A 27,688-nucleotide genomic window follows, 5' to 3' on the forward strand; every position below is an offset into this window, starting at 1 on the left:
TCTCATCTTGCCCCAAGGGCAGATAAACTGCTAGGGGACTTCCTCTTGTCCCAAGGACAGATATACTGTTAGGGGACTTCCTCTTGCCCCAAGGACAGATAAACTGTTAGGGGACTTCCTCTGTTCGACCTGGTTGTGGCATCACCCAACACATCACACGCAAGCACATAAAAGGGCAAGCAAATAATCCTCATGTATAGTTAAAATGTAGATTGAAAATAACTATACAAACATCTTAGAAGTTTATCATCAATTTAGTACATCGAACATGCCTATAAGCCCTTAAACTTTAAAACATTAAATAAAGGGTATCAAAAACTTACACTTAAATACATAAGTGTGTGTATATATATACTTCAACCATCATACATGTACCTTCGTACCTACACACCTCATAAATATTTATATTCCCTCATAAACTCGAGTATTTATATAACAATATATCTACATAAATTTATTCTTATATATATGTAAACATATATAAATATGAGTATATATATTATTCTGATCAATAATTGCTTTTCACACGAGTAGGTATATAAAAAACATATAACCCTACTCGCAATTCATCCTTAAAAAGCATACGAGTAAAAAAAATGATTCTTTTTTAAATATATAAAAAGAACTTCACAACTTCTTTCGTGAAAATAATCATATGAGTTTACCATGCACATTAGCCCGAAAGATTTAAAAACATTTAAAAGAGTGGGCTCAAGAACTCACCGGTTGCGAAGCTTCCGGATTAATCCGGAAGCTAATCATCTTGAACTGCATACTCAAGGTATCACATGCACCGATGCTCATCAACATCTTCGCATAAACCTCCATACGAAGCCTTAGTCTGCATGCCGTCAAATTCGGATAACCCAAACCATGGTCGTCTTACAACCCAATATGTTTAAAAGAAAATGCCTACACACTCCTAAATTTCCCATGTTATCTTATAGATCATGAGAATCCATGAAAAATTCATGAAAGAGAAATGAGGTGCTAGCTAGCAAGCTTAATTAATTAAGCAGCTTGCTAGCTAGCTTGCTTTAGAATTCAAAATATTAACGGCAAGATTTCTATTCGAAATACCACACAAATCAGTTTTTGTTATGTATAATTACATGACAAAGACTTCATCACCATCATCATCATACGTGCATTCAATATTAAAGTAACGCATAATACAACCGATCATCCTCCCATGTTCCTACCCATCACCATTCATGTAGCAACCACATAATAAGCTTCACCATGCATGGCTTTTTAATCCTTTACATGTGACCATTACTAATGCCAAGCGATAACCCACCAACCAGAACAATTAAAACAACACCCACGATTCCATGCATCAGCAACAAATCGCATGCATTCCCTTCAAATAAACATATATACTGCACACACTACACCCCTTACAATCTTAACCCTCAAATCACCCATACCACTGCCCGAACTCTACCAAGACTCGTGTAATCTTAATTATATTTCGACCAACAAGCCCCTCACGCTTACATGGCTCCAAAGCAAACTGATTAACATCTTCTTCGGCCACCCGCACCATCGTACACAACCGCCATCACACAAGCCTCGCATTCATCAATTTTCGTTACCGTCATCTTCTTGACCTTAGCCACCATCAACTACACCATTGGCATCGACATGCGGTGGTTCAGCAACGCCAATGTCATCGCCCGCAACCACCACCAATCACTCACCTCCACACAACCACTGCTTCACCTTCACCACACATCACTACACACATCTCCACATCATCGTCATCCACCAACCTACATACCATCACGCACCATCGCTACCTGACCCGATCATCACAAAACACAACCCCTGTAGCCACATGTTACCACCACGTCAGTCCTCATGGCTTCGCAAACCGACCGAAACCATACCCTAGAACCCGATGTAAACCGAAACACAAATCACGAATAGACGGAACAAGCGTTTACCTCGTATTCGATTCGGATAATCGAACGAACCTGAAACCACCCTGGTCGCCTCCTATCTCCCCCGTCGTTTTCCTCCCTTTCTCGCTTCTGTTTCAGCCGCATAACCACCCCTCGGTAGCTAGGGTTTATGTCTTTGTATTTAATACCATATTTACAACAAGGCCCTTATACTTTTTATTCTATTTTATTTTGTTACCAAAGATTTATTAAAACCGCTTTACTTAATTGCAACCAAGCCCCTTAGAGTTTATAAAACCAACTTATTGCATTCACCGCCGTTAGCCATCTCGTAGTTAAACCTCATCGAGTTTCTTTGTTCAAAACGCTCTAATGCCAAAAACCGGGATGTTACAAAAGTAAATGGTATAAGGAAAAATTGGTGGCACAAGGATTTCGCAAAGACCTAATATTGATTATGAGGAATCGTATTCTCCAGTGGTGGATACAATAGCTTTCCAATATTTAATTAGTCTGGTAATAATATTAAAGAGAGAATTAACATGCGTCTTATGAATAATATTTATCACTTGATACTGAAAGTTTACATGAAAGTCTCTGGAGGATTTAAGTTATCAAAATCATGTAAATAAAGTTCTCGAGAACAATATGATCATTGTATACATATTCATATTTGAATACGACTGAACTCCTGATGAATTACCTAAAGGTGAATTGAAACATCTTAACGATGTAATTCTTGTGCACCAATAATGATACATAAAAAACTTGTACATGATGATTATGATATCTCAATAAATAGTGTACACGCATTGTACAATATGGATTTTGGAGATAAAAGCAACTAAGCAAGTGTTCATGACATTTATGCATATAATATAGATATCTATGTGTTAAATGGGCAAATTTATGTAGCAAAACTTCTGAATAGTGAAAGCACATGCATATTTGGATAAGATGAAATGAATTCCCTCATGGATTAATAATGCCAGAAGCATTGATGTCGAAACCTCAAGAACATACTAGATGAAGTTGACAAAATATGTATGGACTAAAATAGTCAGGTCGAGTGTTGTACAACTCGAGATATTCGCCTAAAGAGGGATATAAGTTTGATTAAATTAGCCATATTTTATCAACATTCTACTTTTAAAAGTTCACTATAATCGCAGTTTACAGTAATGACGTCTAGGCATCATCGAGAGGAACTGTCGAGCTTTTAGAGGGAGAATTTTTGAAAGACATTGGCATGGTCTAATTATTACTCGAACTACAGTTCGAGTATGTATGTAATTATATTTTATCAATCCCTCAAGTACATCTAGAAGATGATGTTGGGATATTTTTAGTATGGACATAGTTGAACCTTAAAGTATGTTAAAGGTTCTTAAGTCACTTGTTATAAGAAATGCCTATCATTATCTCCTACCGAAGTAGAGATTCTAATTCTAGAAGTACCATCGTTAAATGCATATGTGCATTAATATGTTTTGCTAGCTATGTATGGTTATAATATCTTTCACTTGAGCTTGTTGTCATGATATAACCTTTTGTCAAGCGAAGAGACATTGGAATGAGTTCAAAGAAATATTTCAGGTATAAACGATATTTGATTATATTTTACTAACCCATCAAAACAAGCTTGGTTAGTCTTGTAGATGCAGGAATGTAACAAAAGACAATCGTGGACATATGATATTTCTTGAAAGGAGGCACCTAAAGTTTCGTTGGAAGATTATACAACATTACTCAACATAAATGACTGCACATTAAGGGATCGAGCGACAAATCATTGACTACAAAATATTTGATCAACTTTCAAGGCAGATGGACACACGTCACTTAAAGGAGACATGTTAAAATGAGGGGGAGACTTATTCAAGTTGCACTCTTTTTCCCTTACTAAGTTTTGTCCCATTTGGGTTTTCTTAGTAAGGTTTTTAACGAGGCAACAAACCTGATCTAGATGTATCAGGGGGAGAAAATATGCATTACAGGCTGCACTCTTTTTCCCTTAGCTATGGTTTTGTCCCACTGGGTTTTTCTGGCAAGGTTTTTAACGAGGCAGTATCTCCAAGCATAAAAAAGTTGATAACCAAGGGGGAGTGTTATAAATATACTATTATTTATTATGGTTATCAACACCTAAAATAGATTAGGCTTATTCTCCAAGTTACATCTCCTATATATACCACTAGGTTATCACCCGTGAATACTCACGGGTTGGATATTTAAATTTTATTAAACACAACTGTACATTATTTTTTCTAAAATGAAAAATATGTGACGAATAAAGTAATCACTCATGAACTTCACGGGTTAAAAAATTAAAATTACATTAATTATGAGCATGGTTGCAAAAGTCGCTAGGCGCTCCCTAGTCGGATTCGGGAGTACTCGGGAGGTACTCGGGAGTATTCGGGAGTACTCGGGGAGTAATTGGCCTGGGAGAAGAGTACTCGTGCCTCGGCAACCTACCTTGTAGCGAGTACTCGGGGAGTACTCGAAGCTTAGTCGGGACTTTTACAACCATGATTATGAGTATATAGATATCAGAGGTCAAACCAGACGGAAACTTTTAGTATGGGTCAGCATTATCAAAGGTAAAGTTGATCAACAAATATGGCCTTTGAACACCAATACCGGTTCCGATAATACCTGATGTTCGTTCAATATCAGTTTCATATGTTGTAGTAATTGTACGATACTAACACTCACTAAATATAGCCTGCGGAACAAAAAAAAATTATTGGATATAACTACGTCTTCAACATATTTTATATTGTAATGTCGAGTTCGTTAAAAAAACTAATGAACCCACGTTATCTTAGCAAAACCAAATTAGAAAAAAAAAAAGTAAACTTCTAAAAATTTATTTTATATATTTATAAGGAGTTGGAAAATGAAAATTCCAAAAAATAATAATACAGTTAAATCTATCACTAGACGTTTGGTAATTAATAACACTAAATTCTAAAGGGTTTTGTATAAGATTACTTTATGCAACTGGTGGAGATGGGTTACTTTCCCCTTTCTTTGTACATAGTCTTGAAACTCCACCCAAGATCATGTAAATTTGATCAAAAACCCACTGTGGTTTATCAGATAATAAAAGTTTCAAGTATTTAAAACAAATTTTAATAACAAAAGCTATTATATTCAAAAGCATATGACATATGACTTGAAAAAATATATATAAAAAACCACCTCAATTACAAACTTGTGAGGAATAAATAGAGCCAAAGACGTGACTGATGGTGCACGAAATTACAACCAAAATGTCCATGTTTTTACAACACATTTGAGTTAAGAATTCTTGGTCAAACATGGAAATTAAATATGTTTACCTTCACATCTTTAAAATAAAAGCAGACATGAGGACCACACTATCTACACTCCACCTCTGCATCTTCAGAAATCATAGATCCACAACTTAATTCAAACAAATCCATCCCAAAAATCATAATCACAAGAATCTATAAACCACTATCTGACAAAACATACATACAACATGACTTAAGTAGCCAATTTGAGATTTATTAGTTTAGTTCACGGTTTAGTTTTGGCGGTTTACTCGAAAATTAATGTGTCACTTACCAAGAAAAGCTCAAAGGTGTTAATAAGAAGGGAAGTGTGGAATCGCCAAGCGGGTCTATGAAAAAGTTAAAAGCTACACAATTGGCAATACCTCCTCTGTCGGGGGAGCTGAAGTAAGCAAGGATGGAACCACCTCCCATGTCAACGGACACATGTGCAAATAATTATTTTGGAAAACATAAAAAGAAATAGATTTCTATAAGTTTGAATAAGTGATCATTCTCAAACAGATCAATAAGACGCGGGTCAACAATCTCTCATGTAGATTTAACCGTTGTCTAAATTTCTCATCAAGCACTAATGTTTTCTATATTTTTTTGAGTTGATACAAATAAACCCATTACCAGCTTGTACTGCTACATTCTCTAATTGCAGTCCTATCAATGTTATTGGTATGGTCTTTCGGGCTTTGTTAGTTTGTTTTAGATTTCTCAACTAAGTTTAGCGCATAAGCTAAAAACACATACTTAAAAAAACTCGTTTGACCCGTTACACAAGTAAGAAATCTATCTTGTTTGACCCTTTAGTATACTACACTCATTTGACCCGTTAAGAGGAAAATGATCGTTCTCCGTGTTTAAAAAAGCTTGCCTTCTCGACCCGTTTTATAAAGCTAACTCGTTGGTGCCATTTAGTATGGCGTCTGGCTCCAACATACTTGACCTGCCCATTTTACAATACACACACACGCCATATCTCATTATTTATCTCAATTATGACTTCCCATCTTTTCCTATCATAATCCATGATTTGCTATATAAAACATTCCTGTTAAATTTTCTAAAATTCACAATAAGCTATACATAAATCAGCAATGAAAACAAAGATTAATCCGGATTGTGTCGGATATAAACTTAGAACTTGAAATTTATCATTTTACTATAATGTTTTCCCACATAATCAAGCAAGCATATAACTAAAAAGCAAAATAATTTACTGTATCATTTGGGCACTCTTCCTTTTTAGTCGATGGTTTATGGTTCATCTCAGATGGGCTCTGCTATTTTCCAGTCAATGATATATGTTTCATCTCGATTCGTAACCAAAACTGCGATCGTTGTAGTCTTAAATGAGTCGTTAAAAACTCAAATCCAATGAATCTTCCAATGAGTACACATACATCTACATCGGATCTGCATAAAAAAACTGACAATTATTTCCGATTCAGTCAACATTTGCTGTAGACGACATTTGGTTGTAGCAAAGCTAATGAGTAGATATGTTCAAGTATATTTTATGCTATTTATTCGGGTAAACTATTTTTAAGTACAGTTTTGTTGTGTTGCATTGCCTAATTTCATACACGTCCCATACACATGAAAATTCTTAAAACCAATCCCGTGCCCAAATACCCATTGAATTGCACCAATTACAACTTCAATCAGATGCAGCATGAAAAATACAGAAGTTCATGAACATTCATAGTTCATACACTAACCAAAATGCCATATAGATTTTCTAAATTACTAATACATCATTCAATATGTTGTTCTTGTATACCCTTGTACAGACAAAGTAAATTCATGATGTGTTAATTCCTCAAGTTTTGACATAAATATCAAAGAAACTAACATTATATGTAAACTCATCCCATATAAGGTTCCTAACCATATATAAACAGATAGAGAGAGAGTGTGTCCTATACAAAAAACAAACACTTACCGGCCGTCAAAAGAACAAACCAACACCATCGGTACGTTCCCTGCCAGATTATGAGAGCGAACAGGTTCGAGTACCGGAATGGCGGAGTTGCCGCAAGCTGTCCTGTAGTTCGCAATTTATACAGGATAAAAATTTCCTGTCATGGGTCCAATACTCGTAATGTCAGACGCATGGATATAAATACGAAACTCAATTTTAAATATAAAATATACATGAATATGATCATGTGGGACCAAAAAATACGAAACTCAATTAATTTAGCACCTCAAATCAAAATCATTCTTTAAAGATGGATGCTCACAGTATGTTCCATGAAGAGTTGATGTACAACATACAGAGTCACATACATGGGAGTATGGGACAGAAAAGGTCATACATGAAAAGCCAACACTTGGAGATGCCGGAAACTAATTACACCCTTGGAACGCACAAACAATCTCTAAAGTGATAAAGCTATAACTTTCTAAGAAAGTTTCTATATCCTACTTGAACTTTATAGAAACTTATAAGATTAAAGGAGGCTTAGAATCCTTGTTGCTTAGAATCCACAACGCCCACACCTTATAAATCTAAATAGGCTTCAATAAGACAAAATTCAAGTTTCATGTACTAAAAACCTTTGTAAGTCCCCAAATTTCCAAGTTAAACAGGCATATATTACACTAAAGTTGTTTATACCACAGAACATCACATCAAATAGAAAAGATAAAAAAAGTCTTGTAGAATTGTTCAAACTGAAATTTAAGCCAACGTGATCACATACAAGGCAAAGTATCTTCATTATAAGTTATAAACTGAAATTTAAGCAAACGTGATCACATGGGCTTCCCATTTTGAGGCTGTGATTTTTCCAAAAGGATGGGCAATTCTTTTGAGGCTGACAAAATACCCGTTTTCTTACAACAGTTTCTTCATTATAAGTTATAAACTGGACTACCAGCAAAGAGTAAGATTACATACCAGTATCACAAAATAACAACCAATGTCGGAAACCTAATTTCAATTAAACTAAGTTAAATAAATGTAAATGTTACTTACTTCTGTTGGGGTCATCACACCAGGTATATGTCGCAAGTCATCACTGTCTTGATCCAGAATGCCCTGCAGATATAAAAATAAAATTTTAAAAAAATAATAATAAATAAAATACGAATCAAATACGAATTGGGTTTTTTATTCGAATACGAATTCGAATCGGATTGGGTAGGTTTTTATCGAATTCGAATTTAAGGGAAAATAAAAATTAAAGTAAATTTCCAAAATCGTCCCTGAGGTTTGGGCATGTTTGCCATTTTCATCCAAAACAACTTTTTTGTACAATATAGTCCTTCACTTTTGAGATTTTTTTGCCATTTTCATCCAAACATCTAATTTGTTTTATTTTTTCTATCAAACATTTGGATAAAAATGGCAAAAAATCCCAAATCTCAAAGATGATTTTGGCAAAAAAAAAAAAAAAAAAAGTCAGATTTTTTGGATGAAAATGGCAAAAAATCACAAAAGTGAAGGACTATATTGTACAAAAAAATTATTTTGGATGAAAATGGCAAACATGCCCAAACCTCAGGGACGATTTTAGCAATTTACTCTAAAAATTATGGGTAGATTTGAATCCAATTCAAATTTAATGGAAAATAAAAATTTATCGAATAATTCGATTCGAAAAATTTGAAAATTCGATATTCGATTTGATGAACACCCCTACTCTCAATCCCAACAAAAATAATACACCTAATGCAGACCATGTAGGTTTGCATTTGCATTTGCATTTATATTTTATTTAATCTTGTTTACTTATATATAAAGGAGGTATTTGGAAGAGATCATAAAAATGAGCAATAACTATTTATCATGGCTTTACAACTGCAGGACTCATGATGAACTTTTCTTCCAGTTTTTTGGCATTTTAGCATCCTTGGTATTCAAAACAGTGCCAGCCTATCAAATACGAACTATTCTTTGGCATTGTCACTATGAACAACTGTACAAATAATTTGAGTTGAACTCTAACTCTAAAGCCTATTATACCAAATCATGCAATTCTAACACAGTAATCAACAAAAGTTTATAGACTTCATAGAGATTTCACCAAATACTTGAGTGTACAAACCAAAATATTATTTCACTTGTCAATTGATGACTATGAAACACTTACTCCCAGAGTTATGGTTGGAAAATCTTGCACCCTTTGATGTAAGACCTACCAAATAAACAAACGGAACATATCACATCATAAGATCATAAACTATTAAAGCATAAAATGCATAAAAAATAAGTAACTTATGATAAACAGCCTCAAATACACCCGGCGTAAAAACTATAATTGCCAATTACCCTTTATTTTACCTCAACTCCAAACCATCAAGACTATTACAACTTCAATCATAAACCTGTGTTACATCAGCTCATTTAAAAACATAATAGTACTATTTACGTAAACACAAATTCAAATACAGACACAAACAACAACTAAAGCAACACATGTCGCTTTTAACAATATTATTTAAAGTCACGCGTTTGCTTTAAACGTGTTAGTTAAGGTCGAGTTGGGTCGAGTCGCACAATTATCAAAGTCTCAGTTTAATCAAATAGATATGTTTATAATCCCTAAAAGCAGCACATGTCGCTTTTAACAATATTATTTAAAATCTTGTTTTTAAAACCCTAAAAGATGAAAAAATAACGAATGATTCTTTTATAACCCTAAAGCATACCTTGCCTCAACATTTCATCAGCTTCATCAAGGATACAGAATTTCAATGAGCATAAGTCAAGATTCACTCTCTCAATGTGATCCTACACATCATTATCAAATAATTCAATGAATCACTTACAGAAATACACGTCGCACTGTTATACTAAGAAGATGCAACCAGATAACCATTTGGTTACCTTAACACGACCGACTGCTCCGACAACGATATCCACCCCTCTTTTCAACTGTACAGTTTGAGGAGAAGTTTTAATGATGAAAGCATAAAAACGGAAGGTAAACAAAGCCACACTCTATTCTCTAGGACATAGAAAGAACTACATCAGCCGACATAATCTTGAACATAACAAACTTGACGATGATTTTTTTTTAAATTCTATTACAATGCTAAACCCTAAAATTATTCTTAAACCCAAATCTTTTGTATCAGCCCAACCTTAACAGTTCATCTTTCTTCTTCCTCTCCTTCATGCGTAACCCTAATATCATATGAGATTCAGACGTCACACAAACAAACCTTCATTCTTATTCAATGCTCAAATCAAAAAATCTGGTAATTTTCCAAAAATATGGAAAGACTCAACCTAACTAAAAAGGATGCACACATACCTGGTTCAGGTCACCGAGTTCTCATCGGAGTTAAACAGACTTCGTTAGAATCCTAAAACTTCCAGCCGCCATCATTTCTTACCAAACTTTAACCCCTCTAGGCTGCCATCGTCACTTTTTAACTGCAACATTCTGAAATATGTTTGCAAAAGATTCAAAACAAAGACTATTTCAATACCTTAACAAAAACTTCAAAACAACTAACAATCGCCGGCAACACATATGTGTTGTATCAAAGGTGCCTGATTCAAATACTTATTCAGATTGATGTTGTCGAAATCGCAGCCAAACTACACCAAAAAGTCAAATTGTTAGATATAAAAACATAGAAGACCCAACCTGACTAAAAAGGATTCACGCATACCTGGTTCAGGTCACCGGAGTTAACCAGACATCATCAGAATCCTAAAACTTCCAACCGACATCATATCTTACCAAACCGTAACTCCGCTAGGCTGCCTTCACTGAACCGGAACACATAGTCAGCGTTGCTGCCGTCTGCAGATAACAACAGTTAGTTATCTTTGAATCTCTCTACGTCAGAGAAAGCGGCACCCTTGGTCTGTTTTATTCATGTTGTGCCACTGCTTCTTGAGTTTGACCCACCACCGAGTCAAAATTATATCTTTCAAATGAAACAAATTTAGATTAATACTATAAAAAACAAAGGAAGATGTCGGACATCTATTCAACATTGACTCCATCAATGTATTGATGTATTCTTGAGGTACCAAGTATTCCTAAATGAGACTATACCATTTAGCTCAACCATAAATCTGGTCTTTAAATAAGAAAGTGATTTCAAGATATCCATCACGGATATCGATGAGAGGGAGCAGGTCCTACCAATTAATCTTTAAAAAAAGATATAGATGAGTCCAGAGAGGCATGTTCAAAACCTGAAAAAGCAATTTCCGTCTGCTGTAACGTCTATAATTTTCAAACCCAATGCATCAAGCTGAGCTCGAAACTCTGATATGTCAATTTGGTTTCCATTCTTTTTAGCCTGTCAATCCATGAGTGTGAAACATTACAGAATCAACAGTTCGTTAACAACTGATTTATCAGAAAGTATATGTATAGCAAATTGAGAATTGGAATGTAATAAAAACTATATGATTTATTTGACATATTAAAAAAATTATTTGACACTTTTGGTAAAACTTAGATAAAATTGCAACTCAAATTGACCCATTCATATATAAAAAGGAATTTCATGTCGGTGATTTACAAATCTCAAACTTCATACTGAAGATTTAACCTTAACTCATATACATAAACTCCCAATTACAACCCAAACTCTTGCAACGCACCGATGCCACATCTATACATCATAAAATAAGGACCGAAGGATTTCTTACCTAATTCACCAATTAATCAAGCGGAGAATGGTGGTTTTGGCAGAGAAGGAAGAAGTGGATGAACAAATTTTCATGTATGTGTATTACCTTGATCATTAATGGACATTATTCATGAGCTCACTTCAGACATTGATAAGTTACATCTGATCTATTTAGTTTTGATCTGCATGAGTTTGAAAGTACATTAGTAAAGTAAATTAGGTAAGAATAAATTTTTACTCAAATTCGTAAAAACTTAATTTGACTATATTACACAGAACTGCTCAAGTATGATGAACATAAAACCCACTCACCACAATTTCAACAACCTTTATATTGAAAGAAAGCTTCATTGATGCTGAAACAGAATGTAAGGCAGGTGGAAACCGGTCGGGTTCGATGCGTTCGAAAGAGAGAAAAAAATATAGTCGTAATATATATATAACCAGAACGAATAAGCTTTGTTGGTATTCTTTTTAAGTTTTTTTAAATAACAGTAAAAAAATAAAAAAATTGAAAACAAAAGAAAGTGAAGTGCCAGTGAATTCAATTGGTTTCGAGGCTACAAATGCACCTCATGACTTGGCGTTTGCAGAGTGATGTTAAACAGCCCAAAAGTCTATTAGTTGTTTTTTTAGAAAGAAATAAAAAATTTGCTTCCATTTTGGTCCCTAATATGATGCTGAAACAGAAAACATAACCATAAAAGCTAATCCAAAAGTATTAAATACTAATTTAATACAAAATTAGGACTTATTATCTACACCTAAATACAATATTACCTGGATATCAAAGTGAGAAGGTATAAGTTATTCAATTCTCAGATTGTATAATTGAAAAATCATAGACCCAACATGGCTGCATTGGAGGTTGCAGGTGAGCACCTGCCATCCATCCAATTTGCCACGTGAAAGTTTAAGCGGCACCCCGATCTGAATCACATATACATGTTCATCACAGCCTCATGTCAATAGAAAAAAAGGTCTTATTATCAACACCAGCCTGCAACAAATTGCATTCAAATGCATATTATTCATAATCATTTCACAATCATTCATAAATGATAAATAAAAAAGTGTAAACAAAATCACATGCTCATATTGCACCAATAGTTTACCTACTGATCGATTCTATGATCAATTTTTGTTGGCTATGCTTAATTTTTGTCCGAATTTCGTGAAACCCTTGCAAACGTAAACCAAGATTACAAATACTTAAACATGCCACAACGACGAAAGAAGAAGAAGCATACCTTGGCGTATACGAAGGACGTGAAGACGAATAGGGCAAACTACAAAGCATAATTTCTTCCCAAGCTTTCCCATAAATTGTTTTTCTTTTAATTGGAAGATTAAATTCTGCAAATAAAATTGTAATGACCATATGAGTACTGGACAACCAAAACCCAAAAGCAAAACTCAGACCAAAACAAAGAAAAATCTAAATCTTTCAATTGATATCATTAAACGGAAACCAAAACATCATACTTGATCATCGATTGAACCAGATTGATCAATTCCACCTTCAAGACAAAATTCAAAATCCAAAACAAAGAAAAATCTGAATCTTTCAATCGATATCATTAAACCAAAACCAAAACGTCATACTCGATCATCATTTGAACCGGATTGATCAATTCCGAAAGTTTCCAATAAAACATTGAAGAACAGAGTATCGAAAGGTTTCTGTGCGAAAAAAAAAACTGAAACCAAAATCGAAAGCATTTGGGTTTAATCTTAGCAAATCAAAATGAAATCTAAAAAACCGAAAAATTAAAATCAGCGGCAACCATTTTCGGCTGTGAGCGTGACGAATCGTTTGTACTCAACATTTGTTTTGAAATCAGCGGCAACCAAAATCTAAACTTTTGTACTCAACATCAGCGGCAACCATTTTCGGCTGACGAATCGTTGACAAACACATTAGCGGACGAACCATGTAGGGTTTGTGAAATAAGAAAACAAAAAAAAATCAAAGATTGTTCAAGTTAATAAACCAGAATAAAAGATCAAGAAGAAACAACATACGTGTGCATAAAACTGAAGAATCACCAAAGAAGGAAGAAGCGTATGAATGGATTCCGATTACAGAGATGAGAAATCGCCTGTGAGCGTGACGGCCAGAAATATTGAATGGATCTAGGGTTTGAAGAGAAAAGGAAAGAGTGAAAGAAAAGAGAGATTAGGAAACTGAAACCCATACTCCCGACCCGAAAATCCAAATCAATAAGCCGGATCCCGAGCTTATACGGATCCCGCGTCCCACATCTTTATTTGTTTGTGTTTTGAGAATTTTCATTTGTGTATAGAGAATTGAGATGGATTCCCTCCTAAAATCACCATCTAATCTACCATAAGATGCCACATAAGCAAAACAGCTTCACCATTCAATGACACATTGCCCAAATCATCTCCTTTATTAATATATATAGATTGTACATCTTGTATTATATACATCCAATCAATAATATCAATCTCTTTCTCTCTATTATTCTCTCTTATTCTTTTGTTAATAGGCTAGTTTTACAACAAGTTGTACCTTTTTAATAAAATTTTAACCAAATGATTGAGGCTTTTTTTTTGTTTTTGAAAGGTAATGAGTGAGGCTGTTTTGATACACTCAAAATAGGCGTTTGACAATTTAATATAGAGTTCTAGATAACCAATTAAGTTTATATTTTTTAGCACATTACTTTATAGTATAGGGTATCTTGGGGTGGGATAAGGCTTTGGACCAATATGTAATGGGTTTGATTTTCACAGGCGTTTGACAATTTAATATAGAGTTCTAGATAACCAATTTAGTTTATATTTTTTACGTCCGTTGCTTTATAGCCTAGTGCATCTTGAGGTGGGATAAGGCTTTGAACGAATAGATCCTGGTTCGATTCTCACAAGAGGGGTTTTCCCAAATTTATTGGGTTTCCTCATGAATTGGTGTATATTTGCCTAGTGGAGATTGATATGATCGTGTGGTTCCGCTGGTGGCCGTTAGTGATCCAAATTTGCCGTGCAAAAAAGTTTTACATTTTTACTTTTATTTGACCCATTTAATATATATTTTGTTTTACGTTTTACTCATTTTTATTAAACATTATTTATTTTTCTCTTTGTTCGTCTGCATACGTGACCCTTCAAATGCTTAGATAGGCCCAAATGTGCTCGATCACCTGTATACTTCAAATATTTGCCAAGTTTGGTTATTGTACATTCTTTCACTCAAAGAGCGACACGCTTATGTTTTAAGATAAAAACTATTCACCGCTGCCACATTGAGTACCATCTAGCTAGGGGTAATTGTGGTCAAACAATGGAGGTAACGGATTTAAGAAATTTATCAAATTGGTTACAAATCACATTATGTTAAGATTGAGCTTCTAACTTTAAGCCTTCAACAATCACACAACTTAACTATAGCTTAGGTTAGAAGTGAGGAGCTGAAGTTGGCGAGCTCGAACCACGACCTGAAGCCGCGTAAGAGCATGCATGCATTCAAGAGCTATACGAGACTGCCTCCTCACATATGCGCCTCGTACTACTGCTTGCAGCTTCACCAAACTCCTCAACGCCTTATACGCCCTCCGTGCCTGTACATTCAAAAATTCTTCATTAGGGTTGTTCAAAAAGCTCACTGGCCGTTCAAAAAGAAAGTTCCCACAAATTGAAATTAAATCGACTCGTTTGTAAATGAGCCAAGATAAGCTTCTCGCTTTATCACCCGTTAGCTGGTTCGCTGGCTTTGTCAACTAGCTCTTTTAAACTAAAGCAGAAAATTTAAATAATATAAATAAACCTCAATTTTCGTCCTTGTGGTTTGCTGATTTTAACACTCTCAGCGCAATAGTTTAAAAATTTGCATTTATCATCCACTAGTTTGCTGATTTTAACAGTTTCAGTCCACATCAGTGTTAGATTTTTACAGTTTCAGTCCACACCAGTGTTAATAGTGTGGACTGTGGACTGAATCTGTTAAAATTATCAAACTAATGGACTGAAACGGTTAAAATCAACAAACTAATGAATGATAAATGGAAATTTTAAAATATTGGACTTAAAGTGTTAAAATTAGCAAATCAAATCACTGGGACAAAAATTGAGGTTTGCTCTAAATTATAATATATAGATATAAATTAAAATTTTGCAGTATATAAATTCACCATTACGTGTATGTTAAAATAATTATTTTTATGAGCCAAACTCAAGCCAAGTATTTTGGCTCGTTAAGCCGAGTCCGCTTAACTTGCTTAACTTGTAAACGAGCTGAGCCAAACACAACTTAGCCGGCTCGCCTCAGCTCATTTACAACACTATTCTCCATTTAAAATTCATTATCACAATAAATTAACCACTAAACAAGAAAAACCATAAGGTGTACAAACATACAAGATGGCGCCGGAAGCAAGCTTGAATTTTAGTAGCGGCCGCGGTTTCTTTGAACGACGGATCTTCACCTTTGTATACGCGATCATCGGGGATGGTTGCAGGTGTTGATGGCGGTGGTGGTGGTGGTTGTTCTTGAGAAAATGTGGTATTGTTGGTATGGAGGACGATAATGGTCTCAGATGAACGTGGAGATGACACGAGAAACTTTCTTCGGATCATCCCAAACCAAGATTTACGTGTTTTTGCCATTAATTAAAATTAAATACAGGCTGATCGTTAGTTATATATTGGTCTGTAAATGATCGAGCAATGGGTTTTGTGTATATATATAGCATTAAATAAAAAAAAGGGTTTGAAGTAGTAGACGTAAAGGGTGGAGATGTGCGCACCATATACAAGTTTTGGCCATACCTATTACCGTCTTTCAGAACGTGAGGGCATGAATTATGAACGGGTCCATGAAAGCGGTTGTGTGATTAATTAAATATAAAATATTATTTCAATTCATTTTTATAAATATATAAAATTTGTCAAGTTACATCAAAACAGAAGGTATACGGGCAACAAGCTGCGTCACTACTCCTTTCTGAATTGGAAACCCTAACATTCCAAAGACAAACCCCTGCCCCCACTGGGGTTGAACAATTGTTGTGGATGACCTGTTAGACCCTGGTCAACAAGTGGATAGCTTTTGAGGCTAGGATGCCAAATGTATCAAAGGCAAAGGGGACAAAGACATGTTAGTTCTCTGCACAAGTTTTAGCGTGCTTATCCACTTTCTTTGATTCTGCCTTTGTTACTGCTTGTCTAGCTACAAACCCGTTTTCTCTTAAACCAACCAAAAGGGAAACCCTCGTGAGGTCCACACAAGCATGTTTCCCCCAGAACAGCTAAATACGAGCAGATCCGCTGGTCGCAGAGTAGATCTCCCTTCCATAGGGTCCGTGAGGAAATTCACAGGGACCTCTTTCTTAGCATAAATCTCAGCTCTTCTCAGGATGTCCCACAAAATATCTTACACCCACTCAAGCCGATATTTGACCCCAGGGAGCTCTTTACAATGAACCGTGTGCTCCCCGTATTTATCCATACAAGCTTTACGACATATTGGGCAGGTTTCATCTTCCGGGTACATAGGGATCATCAACCGGTATTTGATGCCAATGGCTTTGGCTTTATAGCTTAGTGACATCCTGGGTCGATTCCCACAAGGTGGGGTTTTCTCATATTTATTGGGTTTTCTCCTGAATTGGTGTATAGGCGTTATGCTAACGGGGATGGATATGATCGGTTGGTTCCGCTGGTGGCCCGATGATACTCTAGTGGTCCGTCAGTGATCCAAATTTATCGTTCAGAAAAAGATCAGTCTTATGATAATTATAAATTTTATAATTATATAAAATATTTGATTATTTATAAAATAAGAAAAAAAAATGTTAGCCCTCAGGGCATTCACATCATATCCATCATTTTCTACCATATAATTACACTAAAAACAACTACATTTTCTCCCTCCTTTAAAATTAAATAATATTTTTATGCCTTTATTATTACATTTTCTCTCACCTTCACTCACAAACATTTTCAAAATATATTAAAAAATTATAGAGGGTGAACAGTGTCCCCTCAAATATACAGATCAATAGTAATATTTTCTCTCTCCTCCACTCACAACCACTTCAACCACTTTTTATAATGAGTAAACTGCCATCTAGTCCCTGAGGTTTGATCACTTTTGTCACTTTAGTCCAAAACTCAAAACTTTTGCATCTGGGTCCCTGTGGTTTCAGTTTTATTGCCATTTTGGTCCAAAAGTGAAGTCAGATAAAATTTGTCTTATCAAATCCTACTATTTTGTCCTTTTCCTCTGGGGCAAAATGGTCATTTTAAATAAATATCTTTTATAACCTCCATTTCATCTTCACCAAATCTCCACAACTTCACAACAATGGCGACCAACACACTATTCACTTCTTCTCCTTCACACTCCTCATCACTCCCACCCTTTCTGTCACACTTCCGCCCTCACCGTCACCGCAATCAGATAGAAGTTTTATTACAATCATGGAGATTTTTAGAATCGCTCCAAGGTGTCTCGTCAGCTGCTTCCAAGACACACCAAGAACCGGTCGAGTTTGCTAAGTTTGTCTCCGCGATCTGAAATATACGTAAATTTAGCTCCCCCCATAACATACTCTTGTAGGGCAGCCGAGAGAATGAAATCATTGAACGCATCCGCATTCGCCGAAACAAATTCTGAATTCTGTCGCTCCGATGCCTCTCTAACATCATTAAAATCGCCCATCAATCCCCAAAGGCCTTGCCTTGAATTTCTAAGGTTTAACAATTCGGACCAGAGAGTTTTACGAGCCGCCGCATCATTTGGAGCGTAGACATTCACCAAATTAAGCCGTGTACCAGATGGGATAAGTTCCCCACACACACACAAGAAGTATCTGTGCTTTATTACTTCAATACCAGAGAAGACTGTTGGATCCCAAAGCGAAACCAACCCACCCGACCTACCACACGAGTCCACCACCGCCATATTATAGATCGACCATCCCCACATCTGATTAAAGGAGAACCCGGCTGATTCGCTTAACTTTGTTTCCTGGACACTAATAAAATGAACACCATGACTTGTTTTTAGACCACGAATCCAGTCCAACTTCCGATTATCTCGGACCCCCCTTAGATTTATTGACAGAATATTCATTGGAGACCATTTGTAGCACCTTCACCGTTGATTGCAATCCGAACAGCTTCTTCAAATCCTTTCAAGTTTACACCCACCATATGCCCAATTTCCACAGTAGCCGCTATCTCCTCCGCAACCGGAGACTGGAGCCCCAATGCAGTGGGATCTCCAGGACGTTGGTGACTATTTCTTGGACTGTTACACGGAGAAATGACCTGGGGAATACTAGATCCTTCCTCATCACCTGGAAAAGAGAAGTCGGCGGTTCGGTTAAGATCCAGAGAAGACTTATCTGAATTACTCCTATCATGTCTGCTACGAATGTTGGGCCCCTGAGTAGAGCCCACAGAAGGTGGGCTTCTTTGGTCCCTCGTCCGCTTTCCAATTGTTGGTGGAGCATCAAGCCCAGGAGAGGTCTGTGGCCCCATTTGTGGGAAATCACGTGGCTGGATATCCTAGGACCCACCTTCCTTATTTCCTACCTGCAATGGACTCGAGTTTTCCCTAAGATTATTACCCAGATTTCTAGATTCCGAATTTAATTCCTCTAACAACACGTCACCCCTGGTCGATTTTTCATTGGGAATATCTAAAGTCTCCATGCCTTCAGAACACTTATTATAATGATTCTCGAGACCCACGTCGGAACCCTCATTAGCCCTAGGACTATGAACCGGCTCTTCCACGTTCCCATGCAAATGTTGCATGTCATCCATTTGACAATTACCCGGCGACTGATCACCTTCCACTACCGGAGGGACTCCGTCTCTCATGGGGTTCCGGTCATTAACCTCATTTGGAGCAGGCCTGAACTCACCTTCTTCGACATCATCCATCCCGGTGTTCTCATCCAAAATATTGCATGCTTCTCCATCCGAACTGACAGATCGATTTTCATCATCAAGCTCAGGATCCCAGACTTCCGTTGCTTCTGAAACCCACACCACAAATCGTCTATTTTTCCACTGCATCACCACCGATTCCTCGATACGCTTCCCTGGAGGTACCAGAACCTGTACTGAGCTATCCGAGTTGTTCGAATCATTCCAAGAGAAATCCGAGGCCTGGATTACCCTACCAAAGAGGCTACCAATTCTGTCAAATAAGGAACTATCCCTAAGGAGCACGGGAACACCGGAAATTCTGAGTGTCGCCACCCGGTCCAAAGGAAGATCCTCGCCATTCCAAACGTGGAACCGAGTGAAAGTATTGGAAAGGAGATACGAGTGTTTGTTCATAACTTCGTCAACAAGCTCCGGGTTGCCTAACGTAATCAGGATACTTAGACCACCAATGTACGATAACCCATAATTAACCACCCCGTTCTCAGCGAAAATGTGGTGTAATCTGTTTAGAGTAGGCAGATCCTTTACTACACCATGGATGGACCGTCTCATACAGTGTAGTGGGTATTTGGACCCCTTACAATCCACCGATAACGTCTTAGAGCCCAGGTTGATGATTTGCTCCTCCTTCTGAAACAAGCTCGCATAAGACTGACCTTCCTTAACTCCCGCTCCCCCCGGGACTGCCATACCAGAGCAATGCTGATCCCTCTGGCCCAGGTCCTTAGGTCTCCAGACCTTTTCACCGATTGTTTTCGACGTGTAAATAAATTCCTTATGGTTCTTGTCGTACTTTGCCAGGATAACTGTTACCTTAGCCTCGAATATCTTGACCGTGTTCATCTTCGCCAGAGTTTCACCAACGTTTCCTACCCCCTTGTATCTGACAAAACCAAAATTATTCCCACGTTTATCCTTCTTACGAGCTACGTACGCGTCTGAGACAAAACCGAATGGCTGAAAAGCACGCCAAAGATGCATCTTTGACGTCTGTTCCGGAAGATTCTGAACTAGAAAAGTCATCTCCACCCCATTTCCTTTACTCTTCCTATTCTTCTGGTAGTTCACTTCTGACCATGGGGCCTCATTGCCATCAACCTCCTCCACCCAAGGAGCTTCGTGCGCCATGAAAATAGAGACTTGAACTGATATGAAAATGCTATCTCCCTAGACCCTCCAAACAATCAAACGAAAACAGAAGCTCCCCAACCCTAAAGGTGTTAATGGGATTCGAATCGATCTAGCTAAACTATACTCAGATAGCCGCGATCAATATCAGACCCACTAAGCCCCGAAGAAGTCGAAGAGCCGCTGCGGGAAGTGAGGGTAGAGGAGAAGCCGAACCAAGAACAAAGATAAATACCGACCCTTATGCGAATGGAAGAATCGCCGGATCAGGATAGAAGGAGAGGTGCAACCAGTCTTCCCAGGAGCGGGAGACGGGACCTGTCGCTCTATTCCGACGAAGCAATCTCCGTCTAACACCCAAGCGACGGTTCAGAGAGGAGAATGTGAGAGGGTTCTCGAATTTAATGTAAAAAAAACTCGATCTCTCCTACAAAATTAAAATAATAGAAGATAGATGAAAATGTGTTTACTCTATTATTTGTTTCAAAAAATAAATAAAAGTTGACAAATATGTTGAGTTTCTTTTTTTTTCTTTTGAGTAAACTGCAATTTTACCTATTAGGGTTTAAGCCAATTGGCACTCTGACCTCCTCCCTAGAAATAATTGCAATCCCCCCCCCCCAACGTTGATCTTATGTCGCAATATTACCCCCTGGCACATCCTTCCGTCAGTTTCCATCGTTTTCTTTAAACGGTCAAAGGGTGTCAAAGGGCATAATGGTAATTTGACCTTAATAGTTACCTGCATCCTCTTAAAACACCCTGTACTCTTATGTTAATAAACAACCTTACCCCCTAAGCTTTCCCACCACTCCCCCCCACAACTTCCACCACACCACCGGCGATCCCCCACACCACCGGCGATCCCCCACAGCTTCCACTTCCAACCGCGCTGATCAGAATGAGTCGAGCATCCACCACCACCGGCGATGAGATATTACTTCCACCTCCACCACCACAGCCGATCACATCCACCATGCGAGAAGTCTTCTCGCACTTGTCAGGTAAAATCGAACAAGTATTGTGGTTAATGAACAAGTAATGTCAGGTTAAAAAAACAGGGGTTATTGAACATAGGTTTTTGAAAAAAAAAAAAAACAGGGGTTATTGAACATGGATCTTTATGTGTTTGCAGTGGACATGAGGATTCGTGTTTCACTAGGATCGATTGTGGTGTTGTTGGTTGTGAAAATGCGAGGCCGCCCTTTCCTGTACTTCCAGTTTCCCCCTCAGCAGGAAATGTTGCGTAGTTGAACTGTAATATATTAGGATCTTTTGGTTTAACATGTATGCTAATTGTATATATTAACGTTTTGATACTGATAATGTTGAACAGCAGATTGTGATCTAATGCCTAGTTATAATGTGCATTGGCATAACATTTTGTGATATAACATTTTGTGAACAGCAGATTGTGATCTAATGCCTAGTTATAATGTGCATTTGCATAACATTTTGTTAAGTGCAGCAGGTATGTGTTAATACTGTTATAATGTGCCTAGTTATAATGTGCATTTGATCAAATATGCCTAGTTATAATGTGTTAATACTGTTATAATGTGCCTAGTTATAAGAACAACAGATTGATCAAATATGACTAGTTATAATGTGCATTTGCACTCAGTTAATACTGTTAATACTGTTAAGTGCAGCATGTATGTGTTTGAGTGTATGTGCTTTGCAGCAGGTATGTGTTTGAAATAAGATGATTGTTGTAAGCAGCTAATGTTTACAGCTAATGTTTGAACCTCCACTAAGCAGTTTATTGTAACGCCCAACGTCCCCAAACCTTAGACAATTGGCAAGATTAGTCCCTGAACTTCTATTAACTGTCAGTTTTAGTCCCTGTAGTTTTATGGAGTTGATGTTTTGACACTTTTGGTGTGAATCTTGTTGATACTTAATGCTTGACACTATGATGCTTGACTCTTTATTCTAGACACTTGATTCTTGATGATTAAACTAGATACTTGATTCTTTATGATTCTTGATACTTGATACTTGGACTCTTGATTCTTGATACTTGAGAAACTATGATTCTTAACTCTTGAGACTTAAATTGGTGCTTGACTCCTTAGACTCGTGAAACTTGATTCTTGGTTGAACGAGAGACTAGAGCCTTTTCACTGGCGGAATCTATGAAACTTGGAAACTTTTGGGTTGTAATGTAATCTAGATACTTTACTTAAACTATACGCAACGTAACGCCTAACCTAACGCGCAAAACGAATCAAACTCGGGAACGCGGAAAAGATGGATTGGCCAGAGTGATCATCCGATCGGATGACCACCCGAACGGGTTACCACCCTATCCACCTTCGCCCTAATGCACTCTAACCCTATAAATAGACCTGTCACATCACCATTTTGAGTGATGTGATAGCTCTGCTCGACCAGGCACGCGTACTCTTCAATTCTTCACTTTTCTTGCTGATTTCGGTACGTTTTAGGCTAGATTCTTGTACTTTCTTGATCTACACATCATTCTCTACGTGATTCTCACTTGAAATCACACTTTTCACCATGAAATTACTCGGATCTGAGTTCTTGAGGGTGATGTCATCATGGAAGTTGGTACAAACTGACATGTGATGTCATTCTAAGCAAGATCTAGCTCAGATCTAAGATGATTCATGCGTTATTACACTAAATCTAACCTAAATCTAAGCTAAATCTAGAATTTTCCCATAAAACTTGAGTATCTTCACCTTTTTCTCAAACTTTCACCATTAATCGGTGGAACCCGGGTCTAAACGGATTGTGGGCTGGATGAATAGTCTAAAATCGGCTTAGATCTCAGTTATTACCAGAAAAGACGAGCAAAGCACGGATTTCGAAATAAACCCGTCAGAGGCATATGACTGATCAGACAGGGGTGGTTCCCACCGATCAGAACGGTTGTGAGCTGATAGGTTTACCGTTGTCTCAATACATGTCATACCGTCACCTTTAAACTAGAAACTTAGAGACTTTTACAAAATGATAAACAAGAACAAGGGTCGCCTGATCGAACGGCAACCCGATCGGACAGCAATCCGATCGGACAACCACCCTATCAGGTGACACTTGCCTTCTGTCTTGAAACTTTCAACACTTGATAAACAAACAAAACTTGGAAGTCTGATCGCATGGTAACCCGATCGGACAGCCGTCCGATCGAGCAGCCATCCGATTGGGATAACCAAGATACCTACACTCGGATCGAGCGGCAATCCGATCGGATTACCATCCGATCAGACAGCCACCCTATTCACTTATGCTCTCTACTCAAGTGGCAACCCGATCAGATGGTCATCCGATCGGGCAGCCATCTGTCTTCACAACACATCAAGGCCACTCGACCGACTGGCAATCCAATCGGATAGCCATCCGATCGGACAGCCATCTGATCCAGTGACATGGTTTGACACTTTATTCAATCTCATTACTCTGCTCGACTCTTATCCTATTGTAATCTGACGGGTGGTCCTTTGGACAACCCTTAAACATGTTAAAAGATGAAATAATCCTTCACTTAATCGTGTAATTATCTTGAATTAGATAACTATTGTTGCTTATGTTTCAGGTGCATTTCGGGGGCTAAATGATGGATTAAGTGCAGCTTTGGAGTCTTTGGTGATGAACGGGTCGAGCGTGGAACAAGAGACGAAAGAAAGAAGAACATTCAGGTCATCACCGTAAATTACGGTCCTACCGTAATTTACGGTGGACCTGAGAATCAAATAATGGCTCACCGTAACACAGACTATTTGCACCGTAAATGAATCAAGTCCACCGTAATTTACGGTGAGACCGTAAATTACGGTGACGGCTGCGAGAAAACATGTAACTGCCACATTTAAGTTAGTTTTTGGGTGTCTTTTCAATATTCCTCATCATTTGACGGTTTTGGATGATCTTGGGGGCGAATTTTGGCTGCTTACTTGGGTTTTGAACAATTCGTATCATCCGGTTTGTATTTTCGATTCGTATGAACATTGGTTTGATTATGATGATGATTCACCAAGCCATGTCCGGCTAATCTCTTCGGTGATCATCTTAGGTGAAGGTTTCTTGAACTTTTGTGTGTTTTAATTCTGAATTTCTAGAATGATAACTTGCGTTGCTTGAATATCATGGTGTATGTTTGATTGCTTGTAACTTGTTAATCAATATTGCAATTTCTAGTCTTAATCGTACGTTCTTGGTGCCGTTGGCAATCGAGATATCATGGGAGGGGTTAGGGTTGGTTATTGATTAATTGGTCATCGGGAAACAACCTCGCGTTTATATAATCCGAGTACTTTGTCCCCTTTTATCACTTCAATCATCTATACACGAGTTATGTCTATGTAACTCTTTCTAGTTGGAATTACACACAATTGTTTAAAGAAACTGAAACCTAAGGTGATCATTGTTCTCTCCTAATTTGTTTTACAACCAACTTTTGATTTGAATTAGTTTTTAATTTAGTTTTTAAAACAACAATCCAAACTCTTGAATTTTAATTTCTGCAATTTAGTTTATTATTAGTTTAAGTACAATGCTATACAATCGACACATCTTCCACATACTCCCTGAGTTCGATACCCTCTTACCACTATCTATAGTTGTTTGGGGATTAAATTTGCGTGACCCACGACATCACGTCAAATTTTGGCCTTGGGGTAATCTCGTAGTTCCTACGGGGTGGAGATGATGGGGTCGGTCCATGGATTTTCCTTCCTTTTGCCGTATTTCGCTCAAAGGGTTGAAGGGAGATAGTGCATCAAGCTGTTCGCAAGGGCCAACTTGATCCTCTTCCCCAGGGATCCCCGATAAGGGAACCCTAGGAGAGCCGCCGACTCCAACTACCGTCCATGTACGATCCATACTAGATCTGTCCAACTGCCCATCCTACCTCCTCTACGTTCTTGACAGCCCATCTTTGTCTCAGTAGAGTCTTTCAGTGGCATGTTTCGGTCCTCTTCCCCATTACTTAGAAAAAGTGAGCCACCGGTTCAGGTACAAGATACTATCATTACCGCCTGGACAATTAGACATCCAACCCGTAATCGCAACGACCCAATTGCAGTGGGTCACGCAAATTTAATCCCCAAACAACTATAGATAGTGGTAAGAGGGTATCGAACTCAGGGAGTATGTGGAAGATGTGTCGATTGTATAGCTTTGTACTTAAACTAATAATAAACTAAATTGCAGAAATTAAAATTCAAGAGTTTGGATTGTTGTTTTAAAAACTAAATTAAAAACTAATTCAAATCAAAAGTTGGTTGTAAAAGAAATTAGGAGAGAACAATGATCACCTTAGGTTTCAGTTTCTTTAAACAATTGTGTGTAATTCCAACTAGAAAGAGTTACATAGACATAACTCGTGTATAGATGATTGAAGTGATAAAAGGGGACAAAGTACTCGGATTATATAAACGCGAGGTTGTTTCCCGATGACCAATTAATCAATAACCAACCCTAACCCCTCCCATGATATCTCGATTGCCAACGGCACCAAGAACGTACGATTAAGACTAGAAATTGCAATATCGATTAACAAGTTACAAGCAATCAAACATACACCATGATATTCAAGCAACGCAAGTTATCATTCTAGAAATTCAGAATTAAAACACACAAAAGTTCAAGAAACCTTCACCTAAGATGATCACCGAAGAGATTAGCCGGACATGGCTTGGTGAATCATCATCATAATCAAACCAATGTTCATACGAATCGAAAATACAAACCGGATGATACGAATTGTTCAAAACCCAAGTAAGCAGCCAAAGTTCGCCCCCAAGATCATCCAAAACCGTCAAATGATGAGGAATATTGAAAAGACACCCAAAAACTAACTTAAATGTGGCAGTTACATGTTTTCTCGCAGCCGTCACCGTAATTTACGGTCTCACCGTAAATTACGGTGGACTTGATTCATTTACGGTGCAAATAGTCTGTGTTACGGTGAGCCATTATTTGATTCTCAGGTCCACCGTAAATTACGGTAGGACCGTAATTTACGGTGATGACCTGAATGTTCTTCTTTCTTTCGTCTCTTGTTCCACGCTCGACCCGTTCATCACCAAAGACTCCAAAGCTGCACTTAATCCATCATTTAGCCCCCGAAATGCACCTGAAACATAAGCAACAGTAGTTATCTAATTCAAGATAATTACACGATTAAGTGAAGGATTATTTCATCTTTTAACATGTTTAAGGGTTGTCCAAAGGACCACCCGTCACATCCCCACACTTAACCGTTGCTTGTCCCAAGCAACTCATCAAAATGATTTCAAAACAAGTGATCAAATTAAACCAAGCAAAACATGCAATCTCTTTACCAACCCCTTTTTAACACCCAAGCAATGCACCCCTCTCAAATTCTCTCCTCTCGGCTACAAGTGAAAACTAGCAAAGATAAGCTAGACACACACTAGGCAAACGGGTGGATGCACAATCATAAGCTTGTACCTAAATCGATCATTCTCCTAAAATGGGTCAAACATGAATGCAAATCAAAGGGACTTCAAGGTTGTAACGCGGCTAGGTGTATAGGTAGGGAATGGAATATATATGAAGTAGCGAAAATTCGACCCGGACTTTTTGTTACAAACATAGCAAACAAACAAACAAACTTAACCACTATATACAAGACAATTAACTTCTCTTTTTTTTTTCATTGCTTTTCTTTTTTTTTTCTCTTTTTTTCTGATTTTTTTTTTCAAAACTAGGCAAACAACTAAACAATAACGCATTAACCATATCTTCTTCAAACTAGCAAACTACTACTACTATCACAAAACACTATAAGACCGGGTCGAATTTGGGTAA

General features: G+C 37.4%; 1 protein-coding gene and 1 long non-coding RNA gene across 51 annotated transcripts; both read right to left on the minus strand.

The window, feature by feature from the left end:
- Window positions 1-5,175: 5,175 nt before the first annotated feature.
- Window positions 5,176-14,097, minus strand: LOC110878500. Of its 50 annotated transcripts, none has more exons than XR_004867177.1 (16): window positions 13,856-14,097; window positions 13,081-13,186; window positions 12,946-13,012; window positions 12,611-12,830; window positions 11,850-12,012; window positions 11,388-11,494; window positions 10,853-10,986; window positions 10,667-10,778; window positions 10,489-10,590; window positions 10,316-10,358; window positions 10,059-10,106; window positions 9,881-9,962; window positions 9,322-9,366; window positions 8,205-8,267; window positions 7,167-7,302; window positions 6,254-6,637 (listed from the first exon to the last, which is right to left on the minus strand). It is a non-coding gene; the product is annotated as an uncharacterized LOC110878500 (long non-coding RNA). The 50 variants fall into 50 exon arrangements; XR_004867180.1 differs by adding an exon at window positions 9,513-9,556 and having other exon boundaries at window positions 11,388-12,012; XR_004867175.1 differs by having other exon boundaries at window positions 12,143-12,830.
- Window positions 14,098-15,011: 914 nt separating this feature from the next.
- On the minus strand, window positions 15,012-16,513 carry LOC110878498 (protein IQ-DOMAIN 1). Its single transcript, XM_022126812.2, has 2 exons — window positions 16,211-16,513; window positions 15,012-15,414 (listed from the first exon to the last, which is right to left on the minus strand). Exons 1-2 carry the CDS (start codon window positions 16,457-16,459, stop codon window positions 15,235-15,237), a joined length of 429 nt encoding a protein of 142 aa, XP_021982504.1. The 5' UTR covers window positions 16,460-16,513; the 3' UTR covers window positions 15,012-15,234.
- Between the last annotated feature and the right edge of the window lie 11,175 nt (window positions 16,514-27,688).

Source organism: Helianthus annuus, chromosome 9 (assembly GCF_002127325.2).
Source record: "Helianthus annuus cultivar XRQ/B chromosome 9, HanXRQr2.0-SUNRISE, whole genome shotgun sequence".
In the NCBI taxonomy this organism is placed as follows: Eukaryota; Viridiplantae; Streptophyta; class Magnoliopsida; order Asterales; family Asteraceae; genus Helianthus; species Helianthus annuus.

Coding starts and splice junctions, on each gene's coding strand:
- LOC110878498 (XM_022126812.2), bottom strand. CDS start 16,459: ATGGCAAAAACACGTAAATCTTGGTTTGGGATGATCCGAAGAAAGTTT. Junction 15,415..16,210: donor CTTGCTTCCGGCGCCATCTT/GTATGTTTGTAC, acceptor TTGAATGTACAG/GCACGGAGGGCGTATAAGGC.